A 27204-nucleotide genomic window follows, 5' to 3' on the forward strand; every position below is an offset into this window, starting at 1 on the left:
TGGTGTCACTGACTTCCCTCCATTTTGAAATGATCTTTGACTCGGGGAGGAATCCTTTATGTTCATTTTTTATCTGCGTCTGCCTGGAAGTGTTCGCCACCTTGCTTGACTCTACCATCCTGTTGACGTGTGTTTTGTACACCATCATACACAGAATAAAATACCTAAAGGCATCTTATCCTCTCTTGAGAAAATAGTCTCTAACTGCTGAAGATTCGCGTAAAGGATCAGTTAGGTAGACTCCAAGGTTCTTTGATGTAGGGTCTCTACGTGTGGACAAGCTCTTCGTGGTACGATGTGATTTGCTGGGATCACAAGGGGATTTACATGTGATGATTGAACTTCCGATCTGCTTTGCTGGACACAGGCTCTTACTAACTTGGATTTGAAAAAATGGAAAAAGGATGAGGGCGAAGAGAAGATCTAATCCTAATACTAAGAATGTAGGAGCAATGATTGATTTTTGACAAAACTCTAACTAGGTCTTGTTTTAACATCAATGGAACATCTACACAAGACTAGTGCGATCTTCTAAGGGAAGCTTTATGATGTTCAAATCATCACCGCAGGCATAGATACCATCCAAGTTGATGCATATCAATGAAGAAGCGACAAATTGAAATTGAGCTTAGGCTGAATGATTCCAGTTGACTACGCAAGGCAAGTCTGCAATCAACAAACTGCTAGTAGTATGGATGTACGAATTCCACCATTAATCAATCACATTTCCTCCATTCATCTAATCATCTACCATCTAAGATTGAAGACTCAACAAGAAACCATGCAAATTGCAAGAAACGACACACTTCACCATTACTTCAATGAAAATGGAGTTTGTTTAGAATCAATGGCAACAATTTCTTGCCTTGTCCTCCTATTCTACTCTAATTGCTATTCTATCAATTTCTAACTCTTCCAACTATTTACATGCTATCTCTAACTTATTGCTCATTAACCTTTACAAATGAAATGCCTGGGCTTATATAGTGCCCACAATACAATTCGATGGCTCAGATCAATTCAAGATCAATGGCCAAGATTCAACAATGAAAACCCTAATTAGGGTTTGTTACAACCATTACATAACATTTAATGCTCGACCAATGACAAAATTGTATTGCATGGACACATGTCCTCTCTAGAAAAATCGACCAATGGATAGCCGGGGTAGGTACATCGGAGTTTGTGCCACCTTCCATGAGTTAAGTACATTGAATCTGGACATGCTGAGGTGGACCACACTGACTGGAGGAGTGATGACTGGGATGCCACCTCATCTGACACTTGTAGCTTGCTAGATATTCAACTTGATGTCGTTGAGAGGCTATCTTTAATTAATTCATCTGGAATTATTTGCTTCTTCAACGAGCCCTTGTTCTAACTCCTTGTGTCCTTGATGTGCAAGAAGATGATGTACCTCGCCTTGGAACGCTGGATTGAAAAAGGTCGCCCTTGTCCTTACTTGATCGTCCTGGAGAAGACCGTCCTTGATCCGGCTTGATTTTCCTTGAAGAGATCTCCATTTGATGCCTACACAACATTTCAAAATTAGTAACATGATTTGCAATACATAACATAAATTAGATTAATTTTTAGGAAACTTCATAATAAATCTTTGAGTTATTATTTCCTAAAAAACAATTGAGCCAATACAATTCAAAATTCAAAATTCAAGCTTAAGGCAATGACGATCAAAATTCGAAATTAAAACAAGAGATCTTGCCATACCTTACTTGAGAGCTTAACTCTAAAAATAAAGGAATTCGCCTAGGCAAAATTTGAAATAAGATGGTCTTCAACGTGATCTCCCTTCAAAATAGCAATTTCGCCACCTTTCAAGTTTTGACGTGATCTCCAATGCCTTGGACAAGTTCGCACTTCCTTGGATAATACCAGCACCTTCCTTTGGATATAAATTCGCACCTCCTAGCTTGAAATGAAATTCGCACCACCTTGAACACAACTTCGCACTTCTCCCTTTGTCTTCCTTAAATCGCACTTGAGATGATAAAAATGATAATGTGAAAATAAAAATCTTTCACCTCCCTTTATAAGCGCTCATACCACCCATCCCCTCTAGGCCGACTTTTGTAAAAATAAGGCAATTTAAACGATTTTTAAATGAATAACAAGGGCCGACCTCCATAAAACAAATAAATACCAAGCGCTCTATTTAATTTTTTTAATGAATTAATAATTAATTATTAAATGCCTTCATTTTTAATTAATAAATTCGATTTTCTTACAAGGCAAAAATAATCAATTAATACCAAGCGCTAAATTTAAATGCCATTAATTAAATATCGATTTTCCTAGCATTTAAATAAATTCAAAAATGTGTTTGAGCGCCAAAATTTTAAAGATGAAAAATGCAAACCTTATCGCCCTAGTCCCTGGTTGAGGGACAGGAGCGATCCATTACCTTGGTCATGATCCTTGCATTTTTTACGCCCAAGGTCTTCATTTCTACGTTGAATTTGCCATTTTCCTTGGGATCTTCGAACTTGATTGATTTATCCTTGCGATTGAATGTCCTTTTGTGGTGATATCGCCCTGGTCCCTTGGAGAGGGACAGGAGCGAACTTCATGCTTTCTCTTTGATTTTGCATCTTCGATCTCCAATTTTCCTCATAAGGCGAACATTAGTGTTATTTCTTCATTCCATGCTTGTCTTACTTGGCTTCCACAAGGCGTATGGATGTCTGGAAGGATCATCGCCCTTGTCCCTTGGAGAGGGACAGGAGCGATCTTGAAGCTCTAGCCGAAATGCGTCATCTTTCAACTTTGGTTCCTCGTTCATTGCCTCTTAAAGGACGTCCTTGATCTTGTGTAAACTTGCCTTGACATGCATTTGAAGGAAAATGAAGGATCCTATGCAAATCGCTCTGGTCCCTCCCTGAGGGACAAGAGCGAACCTAGGCATTTTGGTCCCTTGTTGGCATTTGGTAATCTTCAATTTGTCTTAAACGCGTTCATTTCGCCTCTTTCCTTGCCTTTGATGTCTCGATTCGTCCAAACAAGGTCAGGAATGGCTCAACTAAGCATTTTCGCTCTGGTCCCTTGGTGAGGGACACGAGCGACTCGCCTTGGTCCCTTGGAGAGGGACAGGAGCGCTTTTCGCTCTGGACCCTTGGAGAAGGACACGAGCGAAATTTGACTTTTCGCACTCTCTATCAGGATAATTTAAGTATAAGTGACATTTCCTTCTATGTTTCTTCTTTCTTATACTTTAAGTTATATTCCATATATACTTTCAAGATGTTTGAGAATGGTTTCAGACCTCCAGGAGTTATATTGCAAAATCTAGTTTTTGGAGGTTTTTTCAGTTTCCAGACTTAGTCAAATTTCAGGGTCAGGACATTCCAGACTTAGCCAAATTTCAGGATCAGGACCTCACTCAAGCCGGACTTGCCACCCTATTGATCTCCCCGACAGCGCTTCAAGTTATATTCATTTGATAAAATGCACCTCTTTGGACCTTTTCACATCGTCAAGACGTTAAAATCTTGCAAGGACAAAGCAAAATTGGATTTGTAGCTCCGGTCCTTCACTGAGGGACAGGAGCGATTTTTCCCCTGGAGGCATTTCTGTGCTCATGAAAATCTTCAATTTATATTCAATGGAAAGATCTCGCCTTTCTCCATCACTTCCAATTCGTAATTCATCTTGACCCTACATGAATAGTAAAATATTTGAAAACGAGCTCCCGTCCTTCACTGAGGGACAGGAGCGATTTTGCTCCTACAGGCCAAAATAACATGATTTTACACATTTTAACACTTCACAAGGCGAAAACAAATCATTTGAAATGCCTAGGATCAAAAATCAAAAATGTCAAAATTTGGTCAAAAATATTCAATTGGACAAAAATTCACATTTCATCTTCAATACTTAGACAAATTTAGGCTCTGCATCAACATTCCAATTGAAAATTAGACCATTCTGGCGAATTCATTGCATTCAAAATTTGCATTCTAGAAAAGGAAATTCAAAAAGCTCTCAAAACCGACTGGATTTTGGTCCGAAAAGACAGTAATTAAAACCCTAAGGCTTGACCCTAAATCCAGACAACTAACAAACTAACAAAACCCTAAAAAAAAAGCAAAGCGAAAACGAGCAAAAATGAGCAAAAAACATGGGTCCCCATTTGCAATGGAGCGATGTGTGAAAACGTCACAACACATCCCTGCAAAATAAAATAATTAACATTAAATTCATGCTAAGAAAATCTTAAATCCACCCGCAGAAGAATTCCATGCGGCATATTCCAAACTTGGAATAAATAAAACCTCGAAAGATAAGAACTTCTGGATGATGAAAAACCACACCCTGGCTGTTCTTCACGTCTTGCTCTTGCTTGAATTCCCAATAAACGTGTTGTGAAGAATGAAATCTTAAGCCTTGTTTAAAAACGAAATTCATCCACCAAGTTGCTAAGTTGGCACTAAGACAATTTTAGCAACTGCATTAATTCCATTCCTAACAAACTTCATGTTTCCTTAAAGAGGAGGAGATGACTTGTCATTCTGGTGGACCTCGTTCATCATACTCAACTTCAAAAATAGGAACATCCATTATGTCTTGAGTTGTGCGTCATTAATAAAGAATATTCCATTTTGCATGCTTCAAACTTTCCTTCCACACGTTTTCCTTCTATCCTGGGCGCATATGAGATATCCTAAAGGATTTTCTTGCCTTAGAAAAATTCCATGATCTTTTCTTTCCTTCCTGGAGGTGGGAGCATTTGGGGCCTAGGAAAGGAATCTTCTTAAATTAGTGGAATCTCATCCTTTCCATGCCATGAGAGTGCTTGGGCACATTTGGGGGATTTGAAGGACATTTCCATGGTCTCATGCAAACCTAGGCGCATTCCTAATGTGAAGGAAGAATTCTTCATACTTAACCATTTTCATGATTTCCAAGACCCCAAGCATGCATGGGCGCATTTTGGGCCTGAAGGAGGAATTTCTTTCTCAAGGAATAATCCTCCCTGCCTTGAGATTTGAACCCAAGGAGGGAGTCTGGGTGCACTTTGGGTGAGGAGGAATTTTGAAAAAATGGAATAATCCTCCTCTCCTTAGGAAATGTGCCCAAGGAAGCTGTCTGAGCGCTCTAGAGGCCTGGTCAAGGATTTTAGAAATTTTCGAAAATTCCTCCTTGTCTAGGGAATTGCGCCCACCAAGCTATCTTGGGTGCATTTTGGAGGTAGAGGAAGATTTTGGGAAAAGAGGAAAATTCCTCTTCTTGGGAAATGCACCCACGAATAGATTTCTTCCTGCTCTGTCCTTTTCAAGAAGATTTCCAGACAGTCAAAATTTGATCTCCCGCTCGCTCTTCTACTTTTCTGGATTTAGAACTAGATATTCAGGAACATTCTACAATCAGTGCTTTGCCAGTTGCCAAGGATAGACTTTCCAAAAATAGACTTACTAAAAATAGTAAGTTCTTCCAAACACAAAATTAGGGCAAACCGGGACATAGTGAAACTAAAAATAGACACTGCTAAAAATAGTAAGTTTGTTTAAACGAAAAATTAGGCCAATCTGAACAGCAGTGGAACTTACTAAAAATAATAAGTCCTGAAAAAACGCTCAAAATTCACTGGTAGCTTCCTTGAAGGATTCTCTTTTCAACGCTTAGCTCAAATTTCACTATGCCCTAGATTGTTGACTTCATTTCTAAGTCTAAAGGATAAAAACCCCTAAAATAGACAATACATGCTTCCAGACAGCCAAATTTCACCAAAACAATTGGGCACTTGAGGAGATCGAGGAAATTGCTGCCAGACTACCCAAAAACTCGTAACCAAAAGACCAAGTGAACAAAAAATGTACGGGGTCCCCTTTTGGAATGGGGTGATGTGTGATTAGGTTACAACAGGTGGATTCATGACGAAGCCTACATCTGGGCAAATTTGTGAAGTCCCTATTGGAGACAAATTTGTAAGAGATTGAGAAATAATGATATTTGTTTCTATTGCTTATTTGAGAAATAAAATTATTGTTTTTTGAATGTTTAATATTTCTGGCTATCAAAGGTGAAAAGATTATATTGCCCAATTTTCTTCATATATTTTGTTGTTCGAATAATCATTATTGGTCGTGGTTGGTTTATTTTGCAATTATTATTATTGTGGAGGCCGATTCATATTTTAGTTTCCTAAAGATAAGGGCTCGAATTATTTGTGGAAGAATCGTCATGAATTCCTTATTGGGGGGCAACTTGGGTGGGTGAAACAATATTTTTGTGATTAATATTTGAATTCGTGGCTTGGAAGTAGTATCTCAAGTGATTAATATTAGTGGGTCAACACTTTTATGAGCCTTGTTGGTGTTTTCCAGCGAAGTTTCCTAGAACCCTTTAAAGAATAGTCTTCAACTCCATTTTCATTAACTCCATTTTCATTATCAGATATGAAATATGCTTTATAGTAGCAGAATGATCAGTCTATCTCTACTATTAGGTCCTAATACAACACTACTCCAAGTTCTTGAAGAGGTCAAAATTTCAAAACTATGTCGAAGAAGAAGTACAATGGCTCTTATTTCCCTTTTATAGAAACAAGGGAACAAAACAAGCTTCAAGCCCATTGTACATGTGTCATTCATACATTAAAGATCATAAATGACCATCATCCTAAGAATTAGGATGTAAATAGAGAAGAAGTCGAAGAGGAAGAATATTCTACATTCAGTTACAAAATTTTGAAATTCCACTCCTTGAAAGAGAGTGATGGCTACTCCTCAAAAAAGCATGTTGACTTGTGGGTTTAAACTTTAAAGTCAATTTTCTCCATATCTATCATCCCTCTTGGCAAATGTAGCATCATCCGTCCATGAGTAGTCCATCATCCTCTTCAGCTTGTCAAGATATTGTTGGCATTGTGTTGTCATTGATGTCGACCGGTATAGGATGGCTACCGGTATAAGAGATGTATGTGCAACACTGTCATTGATGCATACCGGATGTGATGTCTTTGATGTCACCTAGCTTGGCAGGTCACCGGTAAGGGAAAGAAGGCCATTGGAGTCATCGGTACACAAGTTAGTGTTAGACTTGTGTTGAAGATATGGACAGGAGCCCGGTATGATATAACAACCGGTAAATGATGACATATGTATGAGAGCTAGATGTTGGTCAGTTGATTGTGATGAAGAGGGGGAATGTTATCTAAATCACATCAACACCGGAGGTAAAGTATGTGCAAGCCACCAACATGCTGCGTGAATGTCAATCAACAGACTCCCACCAGATAAAGGTGCAGTCACCATTTGAAGAGATGTCTGACAGTGAATGTGCCCCAACCGGATCACATGTGCCTGTTTGAAGATGTGCTGCTCAAATAGTGAAGCCACTTTGGTGCATTGCAGGATGCAGATGACAAGGATCCACTCCCACCAATAAGTGGAGCTTATCTCCTATTATGCATGGAATGCATCATAGTCCTCCGAGATAAAGAGGGAAGAGTAAAAGGCAGGTGATTGAAGGCTCATACCAGATCTACCAGTGAAACAAAAGGGTGCCTCAGGTGCAAGAAATCAGAGATGTGCACTGGATCAGAAAGGGTTGGCATGTTGTGCTACTGGGACAAAAAAGGAAGAGTAAAGAAGTGATGGGTTTGTCACTTTGACAAACTGGTTGAGATATGGTCTGGGCTGATGATGAAGAAGGCAAGGCTAAGCAGTTGCAGATAGAGAGTGCAACCGGTATGCAGATCCCTCAGATGGAAACAGTTGAAGTTGATGACATGGTGTCATCAAGGGTGCCTACCGGTAAGTATGAGAACCGGTAAGAGAGCAAAAAGGCTAAGTGATGTGCTCCTTCTTGACGAAGATGAGCATATGGTGGAATGATATGTTTGGCAACCGGCAAAGGTGCTCCACCGGAAGAAAAGCCAAGTGCAAGGTGATGGCAGACCGGTTAGGGTATAACCGGCAAATTTTGTGAACCGGTAGATAACCCGAGTGAGTGGTTGGTCGGTGATCTTGTCTGGACCAACATAACCGACCTAGCAAAGGTGGATGCCGACAAAGGGGCCACGTGGAGGTGAAGTGGCAAGCATGCACAAGTCGGTGTGATGTGTTGGTGAGGTAGTTGGCGACAGGTCGACATTTATGTCGACTACGTGATTCATAGGATGCATAGTAAAGGTTTGCGGCTTGAGGTCAAACGGACAACAGAGATCCAGAACAGACTATTTGAGCATATCGAGGTAGGTGAAGGAAACCGCGAAACCATTCTTGGCGATCGACCAAGAAATCAGCTGACAGGTTAAAAAGTAGATTGCTAAATGAGGAAGACGTGTTCTGGAAGGCACGACAATGGCGGCATTGATTGATGAGTTGAAGTTCATCAATCAAGGAGATCAGATCTGATGAGATTTGATTGGATTTGGTTCTCCTCGAGGTCAGTGAAGAAACCCTAACGGCCTGAAGTTTGAATTGTTTTTTGGGGGGAAAACCAATTTATAAATATGCAAGCCAAAATCTATGAAGGTTGCGGCTGATTGAGAGGGTGTTGCTATTGAAGAAGTGAATTCAGTCAAGTGCTCAACAAGAGGGAAAGGAGAAGAAGAGATTGAGTGTGAGAAAGAACAAGGCTGAAGAGTTCAACCAGCATCAGCGAGGCTACCGGTAGTCAGCCATTGAGTCTGACAAAGGAGTAAACTGGTGGTGACCATACCGGCAAAGAAGAGTTGCAGAAGACTGCAGAGAAGGCAAGAGAGAACCGGCAGGAATCAAATGGTAGACATCTGATTAAGTTATCAAGACCGGTGGTGGAGAGCAGCAGTGGAGCAGAAAGAAGAGAGAACCGGCAGAGAGCAGAATCGGCAGAGAAGGAGAAGAGGTTGAACCGACAAGGGTGCAGCAGAGAGTAAGTTGCTTCAGGAGATTGTGTTGCAGCTGAGAGATGAGAAGAGAACCGGCAGAGAATTGGAGAGAAAAGAACCGGTAGAGAGTTGCATAAGAGTTACAAAGCTTCTTTTGTAACAAGGCTATAACTTGTATAACTAATTATGTTTATTCAAGATCACTGAGTTGGAGCTCGATGCAGGGGTTGGTGCTCCTTGGATTGGTGCCTTAAACATTGTAATCAGAGATTCATTGTGAGGTTGGATTGGAGCAGTAGCCTCCAGCAGCATTTCTCACCGAGGTTTTTCCCATCTTGGGTTTTCCTCGTATATGTTGGTGTTATGTGATGTCCCTTTCATGTGATTGCATTTGAGATGGTCTCCCATCTAACCGGTAAGTCTGCTTTCTGTTAGCTCTAATAACCGATATACACACATAGGATAGATAAAGGGAAAAGTTTGTAAACTACTGATTCACCCCCCTCTCAGTGGCACATTGTGTCTAACAGATATATGTGATATGGACTGTTCTCGGATCCTTCTGACAGTTATCACAAATGACCTCAAAAGCATAGAGTTCATCTAGCAGCCGATTCAACTTTTCCATTTTCAATTCTTTATCTTCAAACATCATGGTTACTGCTCTTACCAACAGTGAACTCACCTCTGACTTTCATTGGTCCAAAGACTTTGGACCTCCTTGATCATCCTTCATATTTGGCAACACCTTGCATTCCATTTGCTCAATTATTTTTAGCTTTTGCTCCAATTGCACCTTCAACTTCATGGAAGCCAACACCACCTCCTCAAGGATCTTGATACTGTCAAAAGTTTCCTTCAACTCTAATGGCTTATCCTTATCATGCTTTGACCTTTTGTTCATGTCAGCCAAAATTTGGGTTTTGTTGAGCCACTGTTCCTTAAGAAGATCAAAACTTTGCACATCTAGTTCAAACTTTAATTTTCCATTGACAAGGTCTCAATATCCCTTGTATGCATCATCTATCTTCTAACTAATCCTTGACAATCTATGACTGACTAGACTAGTCACTACATCCACTGTGAATTGCTTTTTGGATGTCTTCTCTTTCTCCAAATCATCTTTCAGCTCTTTAACCTCTACCACCAAAGATTCTCTATCTGAGAAATCAGGCGCTTGAATGGCAGGTATCTGAGTCATAGGGACTGCTCTTGCTTCTAGTATCTCAATTCTCCTAAGAAGTTGTTGATTCTCTATTATCTTTTGCATATGTGCCTCCTTCAACTTCTCATGACTAGTGTGTAGCTTGTTTGTGACTGCCTTGGTGAATAGAGTAGCGTTCGCCATCAGGTCGGTAACCTTGGGAGCAATAGTATCCGATACTCTCTTGATAAGTGTGACTCCTCTAAATCGATCATAATTTTGGAAGTGATTGGGCTTGTAAGTGCTATATGAGTGGGATTTGATGTTTAGATGAGTGTTGTAAATAGTTATACTACACCTCCAATGGATGCTGATGGGAAGAAGGCTTTTGAAAACAATACAAAAGCCATGAATGCAATACCATGTGGTTTATCTAAGTCAGAGTTTGTAAAACTTATGCACTACGATACAGCTCAAGCTATATGGGAAAAACTTCAGATTGCTTATGAAGGAGATAAGAAAGTTAAAAATGCTAAACTGCAAAGTTGTAAACACACAAGATGATGTTTGAAAGTCTTAAAATGAGGGAAGAAGAAAGTATTGCTTCTTACTCTTTGAGAGTTGATGAAGTTGTGAATTCTCTTAAAGGCTTAGGAGAAAAAAATGAGGATAAAATTGTTGTTCCAAAAATTTTATGTTTATTGGCTCTGAGATTTGATGCTAAAGTTTCAGCTATTGAAGAGATGGCTGAACTTGACAAGTTGCATGGTATTCTGACCACTTATGAAATGAGAAAGAACGTTGAAACCTTTTCAAAGAAAGAAACTACCTTCAAAGCTTCGAAGAAGAGCAAAGAAATGGGACATGTAATCTAGTGAAAGTTTAGAAGAAGAATTTGATTGTGAAGAAGCCCACTTTGTTAGAAAATTAAAGAGAGGTTCTGGTAAATATAAGGGCAAGCTGCCCTTAAAATGTTTCAACTATGGAAAGATAGGACACTTTGCATCAAAATGTTTGTATGAGAAGAAGAGGATAGCAGCTGTGAGAGGGAACCTAAATATAACAATAAGAAGTTTATGAGGAAAGGAAAGAGGTCTCGTAATTCCAAAAAAAGCTTCTATTCTAAAGAGGCAAGTAGTTCATCAGATGGAAGTGGAGAACAGTCCTTGAATGACGAAATCCTATTCATGGCTCTAGAAGACACCCTCATTGAAAATCAACAAGAAGAAGATTTTTTTGATGAGGAAGACATTGAAGTTGATCTTGAGCAAGAACTTATTAGTGCTCTAAATGAGATTAGGAAGCTGAGAAAGAAAAGTCAGAATTTAAAGTTGTTGTTACAAGAAGTGAATAATGAAAAATCTGAAAAATCTCAAACTTTAGAAGTTGCAGAAAAGCAATTAGCTGATTTGAAGCTCCAAATTGAAGAATCAAAGAAAGTTGAGGAAGAAATCAAAAGTCAACTCAAGAACAAAGAACAAAACAGTGAGAAGCTTGAAGCTGAAGTCGTGTCCTTGAGAAAAGTATATAAATCTTCACAGTTGTTGAATCATGAAAAGTGTGATTAGAAAAGTACTATAACTTTGGATAGTCTGCTTAGCTCTCAAAAACAGTCTTATGACAAGTGTGGAGTTGGCCATGAAGAAGGTCAATGCTCAAAATTTTCTGAAAATTAACAGTAGAAGTTCAAGGCTGATAAAACAAGGAATTCATTCTCTAAAAACAGAAATAGAGCTTTCAAAAGGTTCTCTTTTGATGGACAAACTCATATGTTCAGGTCAAACAACTCTTACTTTTATGGATATTGTTTTACATGCAATTATTTTGGTCACAAAGCCATAAATTGTAGAGCTTTTGCTAGCAGAAATTTTGATTTTGTAAATAGGAATCCATTTGCGCCCCTGAGAAATTACAATATCATTTGTTATAAATGCAATAACTTTGGTTATTCTGCAAAAGTGTGTAACAGTGGCATGGCAGATTTCTCTAAGAAGGATGATGCAAAGGGAAACACAAAAGAGAGCACTAAAGTGTGGGAGAAGCAAAGTACGGAAATGTCCTCGATTGTGCAAACAGCGTTTCTTGCACAAAATGAAAAGGACATCTAGTGTGTTGACAGCGGTTGCTCCAGACATATGACTGGAGATAAAAATAAATTTCTAACTCTTAGAAGGATGAATGAAGGTAAGATTAGATTTGATGGGAATTCTTCTGCAAGAGTTGCAGGTAAAGGCACGCTTGTGTTAAATAATGGTGAAACCAAAGTTGAAAATGTTTTGTATGTTAAAGGGCTGAAACACAATCTATTGAGTGTTAGCCAGTTGTGTGATCAAGGACATAACTTGATTTTCAATTCAGATTGTTGTGTTATTAGTAAAAATGGAAAACATGTTGCTGATGCAAGTAGAGCTGCAAACAATCTGTATATTTTTGATGATACTAATGGTGAGAACTGAGAAGTGTTGTTTGAGAAGCTTGGTTATGGCATAGAAGATTTGGGCACATGAACTTTGAAAATCTAATCTAAATCAGCAAGAAAGAAATTGTTCAAGACATGCCACAATTCGCCAAGCCTTCAGATGTTGTGTGTAAAGATTGTCAGATAGGCAAACAAACTACAATTTAGTTTCAAATCAAAGGAATTGTCTAGCACTAGACCTCTTGAGCTGGTACACAATGATTTGTGTGGTCCTACAAGGACTGCAAGTGTGCAAGGTGAGAAATATTTCATGCTTTTGATAGATGACTATTCACGCATGACTTGGATAACCTTTTTAAAAGAAAAATCAGAAACATTAGAAAAGTCCAAAACTTTCAAAGCTCTAGTTGAAAATGAAATAGGACTGAAAATTAAAATGTTTACGCTCTGACAATGGAGGTGAATTTACTTCTAACGAGTTTATCAATTTTTATGAGAAAAATGGTATTAGAAGACAATATTCAACACCTAGAACACCTCAACAAAATGGTGTTGTTGAAAGAAAAAACAGATCAGTCCAAAAAATGGCTCGAAGTATGATGAATGAGTCAAAGGTGAGTGATATTTTTTGGAGAGAGGCAGTTCATACTACTGTTTATACTCTGAACAAAGGAATGTTAAGAGCAAAGCTTAATAAAACACCATATGAGCTTCGGAAAGGTTAACTAGCTACAATTAAGTATTTTAGAGTTTTTGGTAGTCCCTGTTATATCAAAAGAGAAGAAGACAACCTGGGTAAGTTTGATCCTAGGGCTGATGAAGGTATCTTTTTGGGCTATTCTTCTAAAAGTAAGGCTTATAAATGCTTGAATAAAAGGTTACGTAAAATTGTAGAAAGTGTTAATGTAAAAATTCATGAGATTACTAACACTTGTGACAAGCATGAAAATGGTGAAAGCAGTGCTCAAAAAGATGAAATAGAAGGTGTTGTTCAACCTTCTTCCTCTCATGTACAAGCTGGGACAGCAAGTTGTAATGCAAAGAATACTCCTAAAAATGTTCAACTGGTGGTAACAAACACTTCTTCAAGTATTCAACTTGAAATAGCAGGTACTCTTTCTAAAAATGAATCAAATATTGATCATGGTAAGACTACATTTAAGACTCCTAAGTTTGTACAAAAGAATCATCCTATTGATCATTTTCTGCCTAAGAATAGAACTAGAGCAACTAGAAGAAATGTAAATTATTTTGAAGATGAGGATATTTCTTTGCTATCCATGTTTGAACCTAAGTGCTTTGAAGAAGCAGTTGAAGATAAGCATTGGATAGCAGCCATGAAAGAAGAGCTTGACCAAATACAAAAAAGTGAAACATGGGAGCTTGTACCTAGACCCAAGGATAAGAACGTGATGGGCACAAAATGGGTCTTTAGAAACAAATTAAATGAAGAAGGCCAAGTGGTAAGGAACAAAGCAAAGTTAGTTTGCAAAGGATATGCTTGGGTGGAAGGTATAGATTTTGACGAAACCTTTGCTCCAGTTCCATATCTTGAAGCAATTAGATTGTTGCTTTTGCTTCTTTCAAAGGTTTTAAGATTTTTCAAATGGATGTCAAATCTGCTTTTCTTAATGGAAATCTGACTGAAGTGTATATAGAACAACCTGGTGGATTTGTTTTCTCAAAGAAACATGACTATGTGTGTACGCTGAAAAAGGCGCTTTATGGCCTTAAGCAAGCCCCACGTGCTTGGTATGATAGATTAGATAAATATCTATAGCAACAAGGATTCAAAAGAGGAATGGCAGACAGCAACCTTTATGTGAAAGAAGAAGGTAAGCACATTTTGGTTGTAGTGGTTTATGTTGATGATCTGATTTTTGGAAGAAATTGTGTACATATGTGCAAAGTTTTTGCTGCTCACATGAAGAAGGAATTTGAAATGTCAATTTTGGGTGAGCTGTCCTCCTTTCTTGGGCTACAAATTCTTCAATCTGAAAATGGTATTTTTATCTCTCAAACCAAGTACACTAAAGAGATGTTAAAGAGGTTCAGGATGGAAGATTGCAATCCTATAAGTACACCTCTGGTAACAAGATGCAAGCTTAATAAAGATGATGAGTCTCCTAATGTGAACCAAACTTATTATAGGTCTATAGTAGGCAGTTTGCTATATGTTACAACTACTAGACCTGACATTATGCAGGTTGTTGGTTATGTTGCCAGATTTCAGACAACACCAAAGGATACTCATGTTCAAGCTGTAATAAGGATCTTCAAATATCTTAAGGGTACTATGGATTTTGGTTTATGGTATCCTAGAGGTAAAGACTTTACACTAATAGTCTATACTGATGTAGATTGGGGAGGTTCAGTTGATGATAGAAAGAGCACAAGTGGCGGTGCTTTCTTTCTTGGTAGCTATCTTGTTTAATGGCTTAGTAAGAAACAGGCTTCTATTTCATTGTCTACAGCTGAAGCAGAGTACATTGCAGTTGTATCTTGTTGCACTCAAGTACTTTGGATGAAGCAAACATTACAAGACATAAAGGTTGAGTATGATCACCCCAGTTCCATCTTTTGTGATAATACGAGTGTTATTAATATTTCAAAAAATCCAGTTATGCACTCTAGGACTAAGCATATTCCTATTAAATATCATTTTTTGAGAGAGCAAGTTACTAATCAGCAAGTTAAGTTGGAATATGTGTCCTCTAAAGAACAGATTGCATTTGAATTTTTAAGGCAGAAGCTAGAAGTAATTTCACTCCATCACTTATATGCAATTTCAACTCAGGGGGAGTGTAATGTCCCCTAATTAATTATACTTTAAATTAACCTAAATTTGGCCAAATCTATAAATAGGTGATTGAGTTTTATAGGCATACCTTTGTATACTCTTTTCTTGCAACAAAATTAGAGAACATATATGAAATAATACTTAAAACTGAAATATGAATTATATTAAATAATATCAAATCTGCTATATTAATTGTTGTTAGAATTATAATTGTTGGATAAAATCAGATTATTATATTTCCTAAATGAGGTTAAATTATTATATAAAGTCAGTTTGTAAATCGGTTAATCAATTCCTTCAGTCCATTAGTTGGATAGGATGTCCAAGAAACCATCCCTCCTAGGCCCAAGGGTGGAATACCATATCCCCCTTGGCTCCATGTGGCAGGTGTTAGGCATCCATCATGGAGTGGCATACTCAGCGAGGTGTTCTATCACCGTTCCCCCTCATCACAACCACCTTCTCTCTTAAGCCCAAGAGCAGATGCTTCACCCCTCTTGGCTCCATGTGGCAGGTGTTAGGCATCCACTATAGAGTGGCGTACTTAAGAGAGCCCCTCATTCGCAATGAATCATTTATTATATTTATTCAATTCATTACATTATGATAATCCATTATATCTGATATAATTACCTCATTATATTACATTAGTATCTTGTATTGTGTTATCATCAACATTTTTTGTTAGTATCCTTGTATCAGTATTAACCATTCATTGCCACTATTCCATCATAATTAGTTTGTTATTCCTTATATTATAAGAATTTACAGTATTAACATAATTTGTGTAACCTGAATCTGATTGTATTATGTATTCCTGAGATTATGTGCAGATACATATATTTATATGTTATGTCTAACACTATTGTTATTTTAATGTTGTTTGAATAAATAGATAAAATTTACCCTCTTAACTTAATATGATATTAACTATCATTGATTTGATTAAGAACATCACCCTTTAATTTATATTCATTGATGCACAGATCAGAATTTAAATATGTATATCATACTAGCTTATATATTTATTTTAATGCTAATTCAGAAAATGCATGCTTATACATACATGTTACTGCTCCGACTGTTCTTTCTTATCCCACTAACAGACTAGGAAATTCCTTTTCGTGCTCCCTTCTATTCCTTACTAGCAGGCTTAGGCGAGTCCTCTCCTATTTTTTCCTCCTATCCGTACTTGCACACGGGGTGTGATGTCCCCATCTAAACAATCAAAATATGATAAATGCCCACTCTAAAAATAAATAATAATAAAATTAGAATATAAAAATATATATATATAAAACCAAATAAATGAATGAAATGAACTAAATAAAATCTTAATAATAATAATAATAAACAAGATTTAATATATAATTTATATTTATTTAATATTAATATTAATTTCATATTTATCAAATAATAATATAAATTTTACAATATGTTGTGATGTATTCACACATCACCCCATTGCAAATGGGACCCCTACTTTTTGCTTTCTAGGGTTAGTTTTCTTTGCTTGGTTGTCTGGTCTTGGCTTTTAGCCTTTGCATTGGAGAGTTGTCAAAGAGATCATTAGGATAGCAGGCTCTGCTTAAGTAAAAGGGATTGAGTCAGGTGGATCTCCTCAAGAGGTCAGGTCAATTCAGTGATTAGGGGTTATTTAGATCATTCCTAGGGTGTTTTTTGTGTACTATTTGGTCACACTTCAAGTTGCTAAATCAAACCTTGGTTGAATGCATAATGTCCTCCTAGGTCCCATCCCTTACATCAAGGACAGAGCGAATTCTCCTTAAAGAGTCTAGAATGTCATCCTGATCCTCAAATGTCCTAAAATTTGGCTAAGTCTGGAATGTCATCCTGATCCTGAAATTTGACTAAGTCTAGAAAATTGAAGAATCCTCCAAAAACTAGATTTTGCATTATAACTCCTGGAGGTCCGAAACCACTCTCAAACATCCTGACAATATATATGGAATATAACTTAAAGTATAAGTCACTTATACTTAAATGTTATATTCCAGATGTATCCTGACAGAGAGACTAAAGACAAATTTCGCTCCTGACCCTTCCAAAGGGTCCAAAGCAATTCCCCAAAAGACCTATTTCTTCACTAAGGACATCAAACAATGGACATACATGGCAAGGAAAGGGATCAAAGGTTGAGTCTAAGGCAAAGCCAAGTGGAAGAGAAGTCAATTTGAGCCTAGAAGAGGAATTTCGCTCCTGACCCTTCCAAAGGGTCCAGAGCGAATTCTTCTATAAGACACTCTACCTTGCCCAAAACTATGAACCAATCCATGTCCCAGGTATTATTGAAGGCAATTCACTTGTTTGGATGAAGAAATGTGGGAGATGAAGTCAAGATTTGAGCCTAAGGGTGAATTTCGCTCCTGACCCTTCCAAAGGGTCCAGAGCGAAATTCTCATTGCCTCTATGTTCCTACTTGTTATGGCCAAGTTTTTGGACTTCTAAGACATGGTTGGAAAGACTTTGATGTGTTCTTACCTTTGAAAGGTGAATTGAGGCGAGTAGTGAAAATCAACCCAAACTAGGGATTTCGCTCTGGACCCTTCTGTTATGGCCAAGTTTTTGGACTTCTAAGACATGGTTGGAAAGACTTTGATGTGTTCTTACCTTTGAAAGGTGAATTGAGACGATGGAGTAGTGAAAATCAACCCAAACTAGGAATTTTGCTCCTGACCCTTCCAAAGGGTCCAGAGCGAAATCCTCAATTTGACAGTATTTTGCCTAAGACATTGAAAAGTGAGGATTTTGAGCTAAGTGGATGGCAAATCGACTTGATTGTGGTGAAGAGAGGTGAGTTTGATCAAGTTTGAAGGAGGATTGAATGGAAGAGGTATGAAATCAACCTAGAACAAGAATTTCGCTCCTGACCCTTCCAAAGGGTCCAGAGCAAAATTCTCCATAAGCACTATTTTCTTCCTTGTTTTGACCAAAAGCCTTGTTCCCTGGACATAATGGGGGTAAATTGATATGTTCTTGCCTTAGGAAGTGATTGAAGGTGAAGGAGATGAAGGATTTCGTCCAAGACATGAATTCGCTCCTGACCCTTCCAAAGGGTCTAGAGCGAAATTCTTGAAAACACCTATTTTCTCTTTAGATGAGGTCCAAACCTTGGTTCCTATGGCGTGGATAGAAGTGGAGTGATGTATTCTTGCCTTTTGAGGTAGATTGGAGTTGACGAAATGAAGAATCAAGCCTAAATCTTGAATTTTGCTCCTGACCCTTCCAAAGGGTCCAGAGCGAAATTCTCACAATCTCCTTTTTCTTCCAATTTTGTGTCAAGACAAACGTTGACCAAGGTGATTTGGACTTAAAGATGTCCCTAGGCATGCATTTGAATAACTTGTGACCACCAAAAGTGAAGATTTTGAGCTAGAGCATGAATTTCGCTCCTGACCCTTCCAAAGGGTCTAGAGCGAAATTCTAAATAGGTCCTGTCCCTGGCCATGGTTTTGAGCGAATTTCTCCTTTCAAGCCTTTCTTGGGATCAAACAAGTGTTGTCTTCATGTGAGAGGGATCCAAAGGTGAGAGTCAAAGGAAAACAAGGTAGCAAAGATAGAGCTAAGTGAGGGAAAGCAAGCAAACCATGAATTTCGCTCCTGACCCTTCCAAAGGGTCCAGAGCGAAATTCCCAAAATCACCTAATTTGCTCATGATGGAGGCTAAGATATGGATTCCTAGGCCTTGGTGGAGAGAAGACTAGTGTATGCTTGTCTTGGGAGGCAATTTGGAGTAAAGAAATGATGGAATTTGGACCTAGTCATAAAAATCGCTCCTGACCCTTCCAAAGGGTCTAGAGCGAAATCCTTTGAAACTTCTATTTTTCACCTTGTTTGAGCTGGGCAAAAGGCTAGTTGTGAGATCATGATGGGAGGAGGTTTGAAGATTAAGTCTAGGATTGTGAATGTTGAAAGAGATGGTCTAATTGAGCAAAATCAAAAAAATCGATCCTGACCCTTCCAAAGGGTCCAAAGCAAAAGTCTTATAAGGCCTGTCCCTAGAGAGGATCCTAAGCGAATTCCATTTTGATGCCTTCTGAGTAAGGATTTAACGTAAGAAATGCTATGATCGGGATAAATATATCATGTGTACTTAATCATCTTTTGGTTTGTTTTGCAGATGGAGGAGGATCAGGCCAAGACAAGGACGACCTATTCCAGTCCCATCATCATCAAGGACACTCCAAATGCATGGAGGAAGACTTCAAGTGTTCAAGAAAAGCATTGGGAGATTTGAAGTGTCCAATGAGTTCTAAGCTATCCTCATGGACTCCATTCTACCACATAAAGACCACAGGATGATAGAGAAGAATGACCTTACCAACACTTCAAGGCGAGGTGTGCTACCAAAGAAAGAAAAAACTTGACAGTGAGGAGACCTCATCAAGCACATGGAAGTCAAAGAGGTACATCATTCATCGCATCATCAAATTGAGACAGAAAACAGATCAACCAAGGCACAAACGTCAAACAAGGTGGCATCCTAGTCACTTTTCCTCTAACCAGATTGGTCCACCTCAGCACGTCCAGATTCAATGTACCTGACTCATCGGGGATAGCACAAACTTCGGTGTACCTACCCCTGCTTCCTATTGGTCCACACTCCTTGAATGTAATTTTCTCATTGGCTAAGGAAGTTTTTTATAACAAACCCTAATTAGGGTTTCCATCTTGTAATCCTAGCCATTCATTCTAAATAAATCAGAGCCATCAAATTGTAAAGAGCTCTCTATATAAGGCTCTGGCTCTTCATTTGTAAAGGTTAATAGTGAGTTGATAGTTAATAGTTAGTCAAGGGTTAGTCACTAGAATATTGAATAGAATAGCAATTAGAATAGATTAGGAAGACAAGGCAAGAAATTGTTGCCCTCGATTGTAAATAAACTCCATTTTCATTAATTCATGGTGAAATGTGTCGTTTCTTTACAAAATGCATGGTCTCTTGTTGAATCTTCGTATGAGATGGTAAATAATTAGATTGAATGGAAAAAATTGTTGACTGTACTTGCGTGGAATCCGCCTAGTCCAAACCACTAGCCTCTTGCTAACTATAAGGGCGCTCTGCGTGATCAACTGGCATTGAATGAGCTTAATCTCGAATCATTACGAGTCTATTGTTCATGCATTAACTTGAATGGTGATCAGTGTTTGATAGTGATGATTTGAACATCCTCAAAACTACCTTAGAAGATCGCACTAAGTTGGTGTCGGATTGTTCAACCTGATGGTGAGACCCAGCCCAGTAGGACTCCACCTGGTCATTCATCCATCCTCTCGCATTCTAGGTCTTAGAGTAGTCTTTCTTAGCCCTGTATCTTTTGATATTTCTTTATCTTCTAGCTAGTAGATAGGATTCAAGTTCCAGCAGGCAGTCGAATGTAAGTCCCCTTGTGATTCCAACATAATCACATCATACCACAAGAGCTTATCCACACGTAGAGACCCTACATATAGAACCTTGGAGTCTTCTCGAATGATCCTTTGGCGAAATCTTCAGCATTCGGGGAAACTTTGCTCAAGAGAGAATAAGATACTTTGGTATTTTATTTTGTGTTTGCATGTGCATAAAAAAGACACCAACACAATATTATATTATTGACAAAATAACAAAGTAATTAGAAAACAAATATAATAATAAATAAATTCAGAAGAACAATTATTCAATAAAAACAATATATAATAGGATAGCAATCATCCTATACAATAAATAAAGTTAATTATATAAGAAATTGCTGTGTCAGAGATTGTCCACTCACAATAGACAGAAATATTCAGTAATATAATCAAAATTAATCAAAATTGACTTGGTTTAGGGATAATATCATAAATAATTAAAAGGTGTGACCCTTTTGCTTTGGAGTATATAACAAGATAGCTTGGGCCAGGGTATCCCAGCCAAGGAGGGCGGTACCGATCCACCATTTGCAACATAAGACATACGTACATAGAGACATCAGCCAACTATCTTGAGGGCAGCAATAAGTGAAGATGACTAATCAGGGATCAATACCAGTTATAATTAATAAATGCCAATCCTCAAAGTATCGAAGGAAGACAGCAACTATGTTAATACAGATTAGGTTATGCTATAAAGAGGCACGAATCGGATTGGTAATGGCAACGGTTAAACTAATATTAAGAACGGTGATTAATCAGTTAATTAAAAGCCAATGATTATTAAAAATAAACCTATGATTATTATGGACTATCATAAGGAGGCAATTAACAGAAAGGATAAGGATTAATTAATCATTATTAAATGGCATGACTATTCTCCGTATCATAGTTGAACTACTCGCGACTCGACTCGGCTCGACTCGCCAAGCCCCTGGGAAAAAAACTCAGCGAAAACTCAGGACAAACTCGGAAAAACTCGACGAAAAACTCGGCAACTTAAAAACACGCTTAAACTTAGTAAAAAATGCATTTTTTTTGCAATTTTTAATGAGAAGATGCATCCAATGAGTCAATAAATGATAACACAAAAGAAACAAGCTGATTCTAGATATATTTAAATGCAAAGTGTCTACAAAATCGCATCCTCATGAGGAATGCTGATGGCTGGAAGCCTGAAGCAAAATAGTAAATTACTAAATAGTTTTTGTAAAAACAAAAGTAAATACATCATTACAAATTACAATTACAACTTCCTCTTCCCAACTCTAGCAAAAACATGGGGAGAGGTAGAACTAGAGGGTCTAGACTGTCTAGTCGTATAAGTCTGTTGTGGGACTGGGCGTGACTGTGCCTCCTCGCTCGGTATGGTTGATTGAGACTCATCCTCCATCCTGGATGAAGCTATGTCTCCACCTACCTCTGGCACTAGCAATGAATCCTCATCCTCATCCTCATCCTCATCCTCCTCAATGTCATCCAGCCTGAAACCAAATCCACCCCCCTCCTCCATACCCTACCTCTCCAAATCAGTGATGTCAGTGTCGGAAAACAATGGAGGTTGCTCCTGTGATGTCCAATCACTGTAAGGATCTATATCATCCAAGTCAATTGGACCACCTTCTAGTTCCTCTACCTTCTTTACGCGCAATCGAAGATTATATTGCACGTAAACAAGGTCATTGAGCCGTTTTTGCGCTAACTTGCTCCTCTTCTTCGTGTGGATTGCTTCAAACAAGCTCCAATTGCGCTCACAATTGGATGAACTGCAAGGCTGACATAAGACTCTGAGGGCAAATTTTTTGAGATGTGGGGTGTTTCCACCCCAATTTTGCCACCAAGCATCTGCAAAATAAATAAAATGGAAAAGTTAGAAAGCAAAGAGAAAAGAGAAAACATAATTTATCAATCATTTTAGTCTTTAGATCCCAAAATCCAAATGGCAAATGTTATACCTGGGGTTTGAGTGGTTCTTCCTCTCCTAGCCAGCTCTGAAGAGAATAGCTTACCCCTTCCTCCCTCATAATTTTGGAGCTCACTCACAATGAGGTCTCTCTCCTCAACATCAGGTACCATCCTCTCAATGCATGTACTGAGGCCCTCCATGACTTCTCCATTCGAATCTGAGTAAGAACCCCCGAACCTAAAACGAGGGTTGAGGAAGTACCCTGCTGCATGAATGGGTTGGTGGAGCTAATTGTTCCATCTCCTATCAACAATTTCCAAAATGGGATCAAATTTGAGCCTATCCCCCTTGTAGTAATTTTTGATAGACTCCTTGGCCCTATCCATGGCCTCATAAAGATATCCCATTGGGGTTTTATCCCCATCCACCAAGCGAAGAACTCAAACCAAGGGCTCTGACACCTACAATTGAAAAATACAAATTACAAAAAGATCAAAATTTAAATAATGAAGTTACAAATTAGTAATGAGAGACTTGAATCAAGAATAACTAAAATTGAAAAAATTAAAGTTTTGAAGTAACAACCTTCACAATCTCTGCAGCCCTTTGTGCAAATTGGTTGTCGAAGACTATGCATGCGACAGCCTCTCCTTCGGGCTTCTTTGAATAAGGTGAGTTAAGCCATTCTCCACTCACAAACATTTGTTTCAAAGAAGTCAATGCAGCAAGAATGCTTTGTAACGTCAAGAAAATCGTTGCAAACCTTGTGACACCAGCTCTCACCAAATATTTCCCTTGCGTGTGTTGTCTCATCAAATTTAGGACCCAAGGGTGATTGTAGATATATTTGGTGATCCTCCTTGCATCTTCCACAACTGGAGTCACCCACTCAAGTTTTCCTATGTCCTCCAAAAGAAGGTCAAGGACATGTGCTGCACAAGGTGTCCAAAAAAGAGTGGGGTGCCTCTCTTGGAGGATTCTTCCTGCAAAAGAAGAATTTATTCTTAAGAAATATGCAACCAAGTAAAACAAAGCCCACAACAGATGAGAATATTGCTAATGCCTAAAGGTGATAATTCAAAAGGATTCTACCTGCTGACAAATATGTTGCTGCATTATCTGTGATGATTTGCACCACATTCTCTACCCCCACCTCCATGATGACATGCTCCAACATTCCAGCCAATGTTTCTGCATTTTTCACATTGTTGGAGGCATCAACAGATTTCAAGAACACTACATTGTCCTTGCAAGCGACCAAAAAATTGATGATGGTGCAGTTCTTGCCATCTGTCCACCCATCAGAAAGAATGGTGCAGCCATAATTTGCCCAATCAATTTTTTGATCCTCCATCACTTCTCTTGCCCTAGCAACTGCATTTGTAAGCAACCTGTAAGTGCAAAGTAAAATTAGGTCTTAGTACACAATTTTGATTTAATAAACAAGAAATCTAAAAAATAATTAAAAATGAAATCAAGTGGACTATGTAGTAATTTACTAACCTCCCACTCAAATCCCTACGAGAAGGGGCCTTGTACCCCTTTCCTAAAACTGTCATAGCAGTCACCAAATTCAGCCAATAAGCATTCTCCGCCACATTGAATGCAATGTTGTTGAAGTACCAAAAATCAGCAACTGCAATGTCAGTTTTCTCATGTACCTCCTTATTCCATCCACTAGCCTCTAATGATGGTTGTGCTCCAGGTGTGTTTCTGGGCACAAAATAATCACCTATCGACCCTGATCGTTGTGATGGAAGTGGAACACTGCCAGGTACTCTACTAGAGGAAGCAGAAGCAATGGGCGAGCTGATGGTGGGTTTGCGGATACGTGGGCCACACCGAGAGCCCACTATGCCCTCAAGTGCTTCTTCTTCCTCTTCAAGGTCAATAGAAACACCTTGAGATTCAGCTATGGTTGATCTCATGGCTAGCTTTGCCCTCTCCCTTTGCAATTTCTTCTCTTCCCCAGCTACAGGTAGGGCATTCATTTGTCTTTTAATTTCTTCACTGGTCCCAGGGCATGCTCTAGCATCATGCCTATCTATTCCTGCAAGGTAGTATTTGAGGCGGTTGATGCCTCCATGAAGTATTCTCTCACACTTTATGCATATAATTGACTCAAGATCGGGTCCCTCATAGGCATACCTCCATGCCCCATCTCTAGCACCTCTAGGACGGGTGCCTATAAATCCAAATGGGCATGGATCTAGTGGCCATTGCTCCCTTGCCATGATTAAAGCTTACTTAACCTACCCATACAAAGTGAAAAAAAAAATTAACATTTTAGTTAAACAATTTAGCACTAAGCAAACTATCTACATTAGTTTAAATAAATTTAGACATCATTTGAAGTTTTTTTTTTTTAAAGTAGGGTTTGAATTTTTTTTTGAAAACTAGATTCTTCAAAAAAATTGTGAATTTTCAACAAAACTTGTGTTAAATCTTGTGTAAATAACTTAGAAATTATTTAGACTACCTAGGAATCATTTGTAATCAATCTAAATGCAACAAAAAATAAACAAATTGTTTTAAAAAAGCATAGAAAAAAAAATTAAAAAACTTACCTAGAATCTGATTTTCCCTTCAAATCCCCTTCAAATCCACTTGGAATCACTCAATAATCACTCCAAATCACCTTGCAAGCCCTTCCAAGTGAGTTTCCCCCTTCTCAGCCCAAAACAATATTGGAAAACAAAAAATGAAAGCATTTTTAAGCCGTTTTCGGCTGATAAGGAAACGCAGGTGAGTTTTTGGTTAAAACTCGCCGAGTTTTTGGCAAAAACTCGGCAAGTTTTCCTGGCGAGTAGAAGTCGTTACTACTCACCAGGTCCAAAAACTCGGCGAGTTTTTGTCACTCGCCGAGTGTTCGGCCAGTGTGTCATCTATGCTCTGTATGATACAACCATTCGGAGCTTAGAATATTTATTGAAGAAGGAAATATCAATTAAGCGGAGAAAGATCGGAGGAATAAAAAAAAGGAACAATCGTGGTTTATTTCTGATCCAACTCATAGGAAGAATCATTACTGCGTCACTGGAGGACGAATGCAATAATATTCTTATCATTCCCATAGGGGTGATACAAAGAGGATTCGATGATTCATGGTTAGACAAAACCATCCATTGAAGGAGTCAATGAACATTGTCGAACAATAGTTAACATCAGATTTGACTTGATATCACAGCAAAGTCAGAGATAACTATGATCATTAGACTCGGCATAACGTGATTCCCAAGCAGTATATCGAATGAATAAATCCTTAGATCATCAAGGCACAAGAAGATCGAATATGTCTATAAGCTGAAGCAAATCGATATTGAGTAGTTGACTAATTGAATGATTGATCATAAATAAGACAACAAATTAGAATAGTTTATGTGGAGAGGCGATTATGATAAGCAAACTGATTGAAAGGACGTGAACGGAAAGACACCATTAAGAAGAGATACAACTATTAGGAGTTCTACTATCTTATACAGATTTTTATTTATATCACTGAAATGGAGCATTGGATTCTGTGCCAATAATACAGTGGTCTGTATATAGGGAAATATCAGAGACAACGACAGTGTGGTAAATACAGATCGATGCGATCAAAGACAACATCATTCATCATTATTGCAATCATAAATCTTCATAACAGGGACAGACATAGCACTATAAGTGATATCAGTATATACTTTGCATTAAGACCTATAGGGAACAATAGACCGTGGAAAGAGGTTATTATGGTTATTACAATAAAGCAACATAAGTGCTATCTTCCATACTATTCTTAAGTTATCCTTAGAATCTTAAGTTAATTGTAATAAAAATATCTTTAGTTCAGAGAATGTTAGCAAGATAAGTTTCATCTTTCAAACTATTCTTAGTATTATAAATTAAATATTATAATAAAATGTCTTTAGAATTGATGAAATTATATTTTACAATTCTCACATTGAGTTGGAATTGTTGTCTCAGGGCCAAATTAACGTAAATCCTAAATGGGGACATTACACGGGGGGGCATTTATTTTGCCCATCATTGTGGTGGAAAGCCACGTCAGTTCCCTGGGGTAGTGCTTTATGAGGGGTTGCTACCCTTTGGCCAAGCGGGGCCCTCCATGGTCAGACGTGGGGACCATTCAATCAGCCCACCGATTCATAATAACCTGAAACAGTCTTTCCCTGAAATTCTTTTAACTGTTTATGGCCTAATCGAACTTGATCAAATGGTAGATGTGGACCAGAATAGCAGACACGGTCTGAGACAGCAAACAAGGTCTGCACCGTCACTATTCTCTCTTCTTTTTCCCATGTATCTACCTTTCCTTAATTCTCTCTTCCTTCACCGTTTTTCCTCTGGAATTGGGAGATTGTGAATATCCTCTTATATCATGCACTTGGCATGATGAGACATGTCTCATATCTTTCGGTGGTCGTCTTCCTTCATAATACTTAGTAATCGCGCCATTTAACTTTGTACTCTTGATCGGATTCTTCTTATGATAACCGCATCCTTAACATGATAAAGCATTTCACCCTTTCATTATTAATCTGGGCTATCATCGTGTCTCTACATTGAGATTAGTCCCAGACTTGTAACTACTGATTATTGTGCACAACTTAATCATAATCATCTATCAGATTATCTAGTCATACATATGATAGTTCTGTTATGCATTTTGATCACTGTTTTTTCCCAT

General features: G+C 38.3%; 2 protein-coding genes across 4 annotated transcripts in view; both read right to left on the minus strand.

The window, feature by feature from the left end:
- Positions 1-27204, minus strand: part of LOC131033641 (pentatricopeptide repeat-containing protein At3g53170) — a 73067-nt gene that overhangs the window by 23804 nt on the left and 22059 nt on the right. The gene's annotated exons all lie outside the window — the stretch shown is intronic.
- On the minus strand, positions 21715-23542 carry LOC131873901 (uncharacterized). The gene is made up of 3 exons (XM_059216962.1): positions 23100-23542; positions 22564-22975; positions 21715-22453 (listed from the first exon to the last, which is right to left on the minus strand). Exons 2-3 carry the CDS (start codon positions 22712-22714, stop codon positions 22125-22127), a joined length of 480 nt encoding a protein of 159 aa, XP_059072945.1. The 5' UTR covers positions 22715-22975; positions 23100-23542; the 3' UTR covers positions 21715-22124.

Source organism: Cryptomeria japonica, chromosome 3 (genome assembly GCF_030272615.1).
Source record: "Cryptomeria japonica chromosome 3, Sugi_1.0, whole genome shotgun sequence".
Lineage (NCBI taxonomy): Eukaryota > Viridiplantae > Streptophyta > Pinopsida > Cupressales > Cupressaceae > Cryptomeria > Cryptomeria japonica.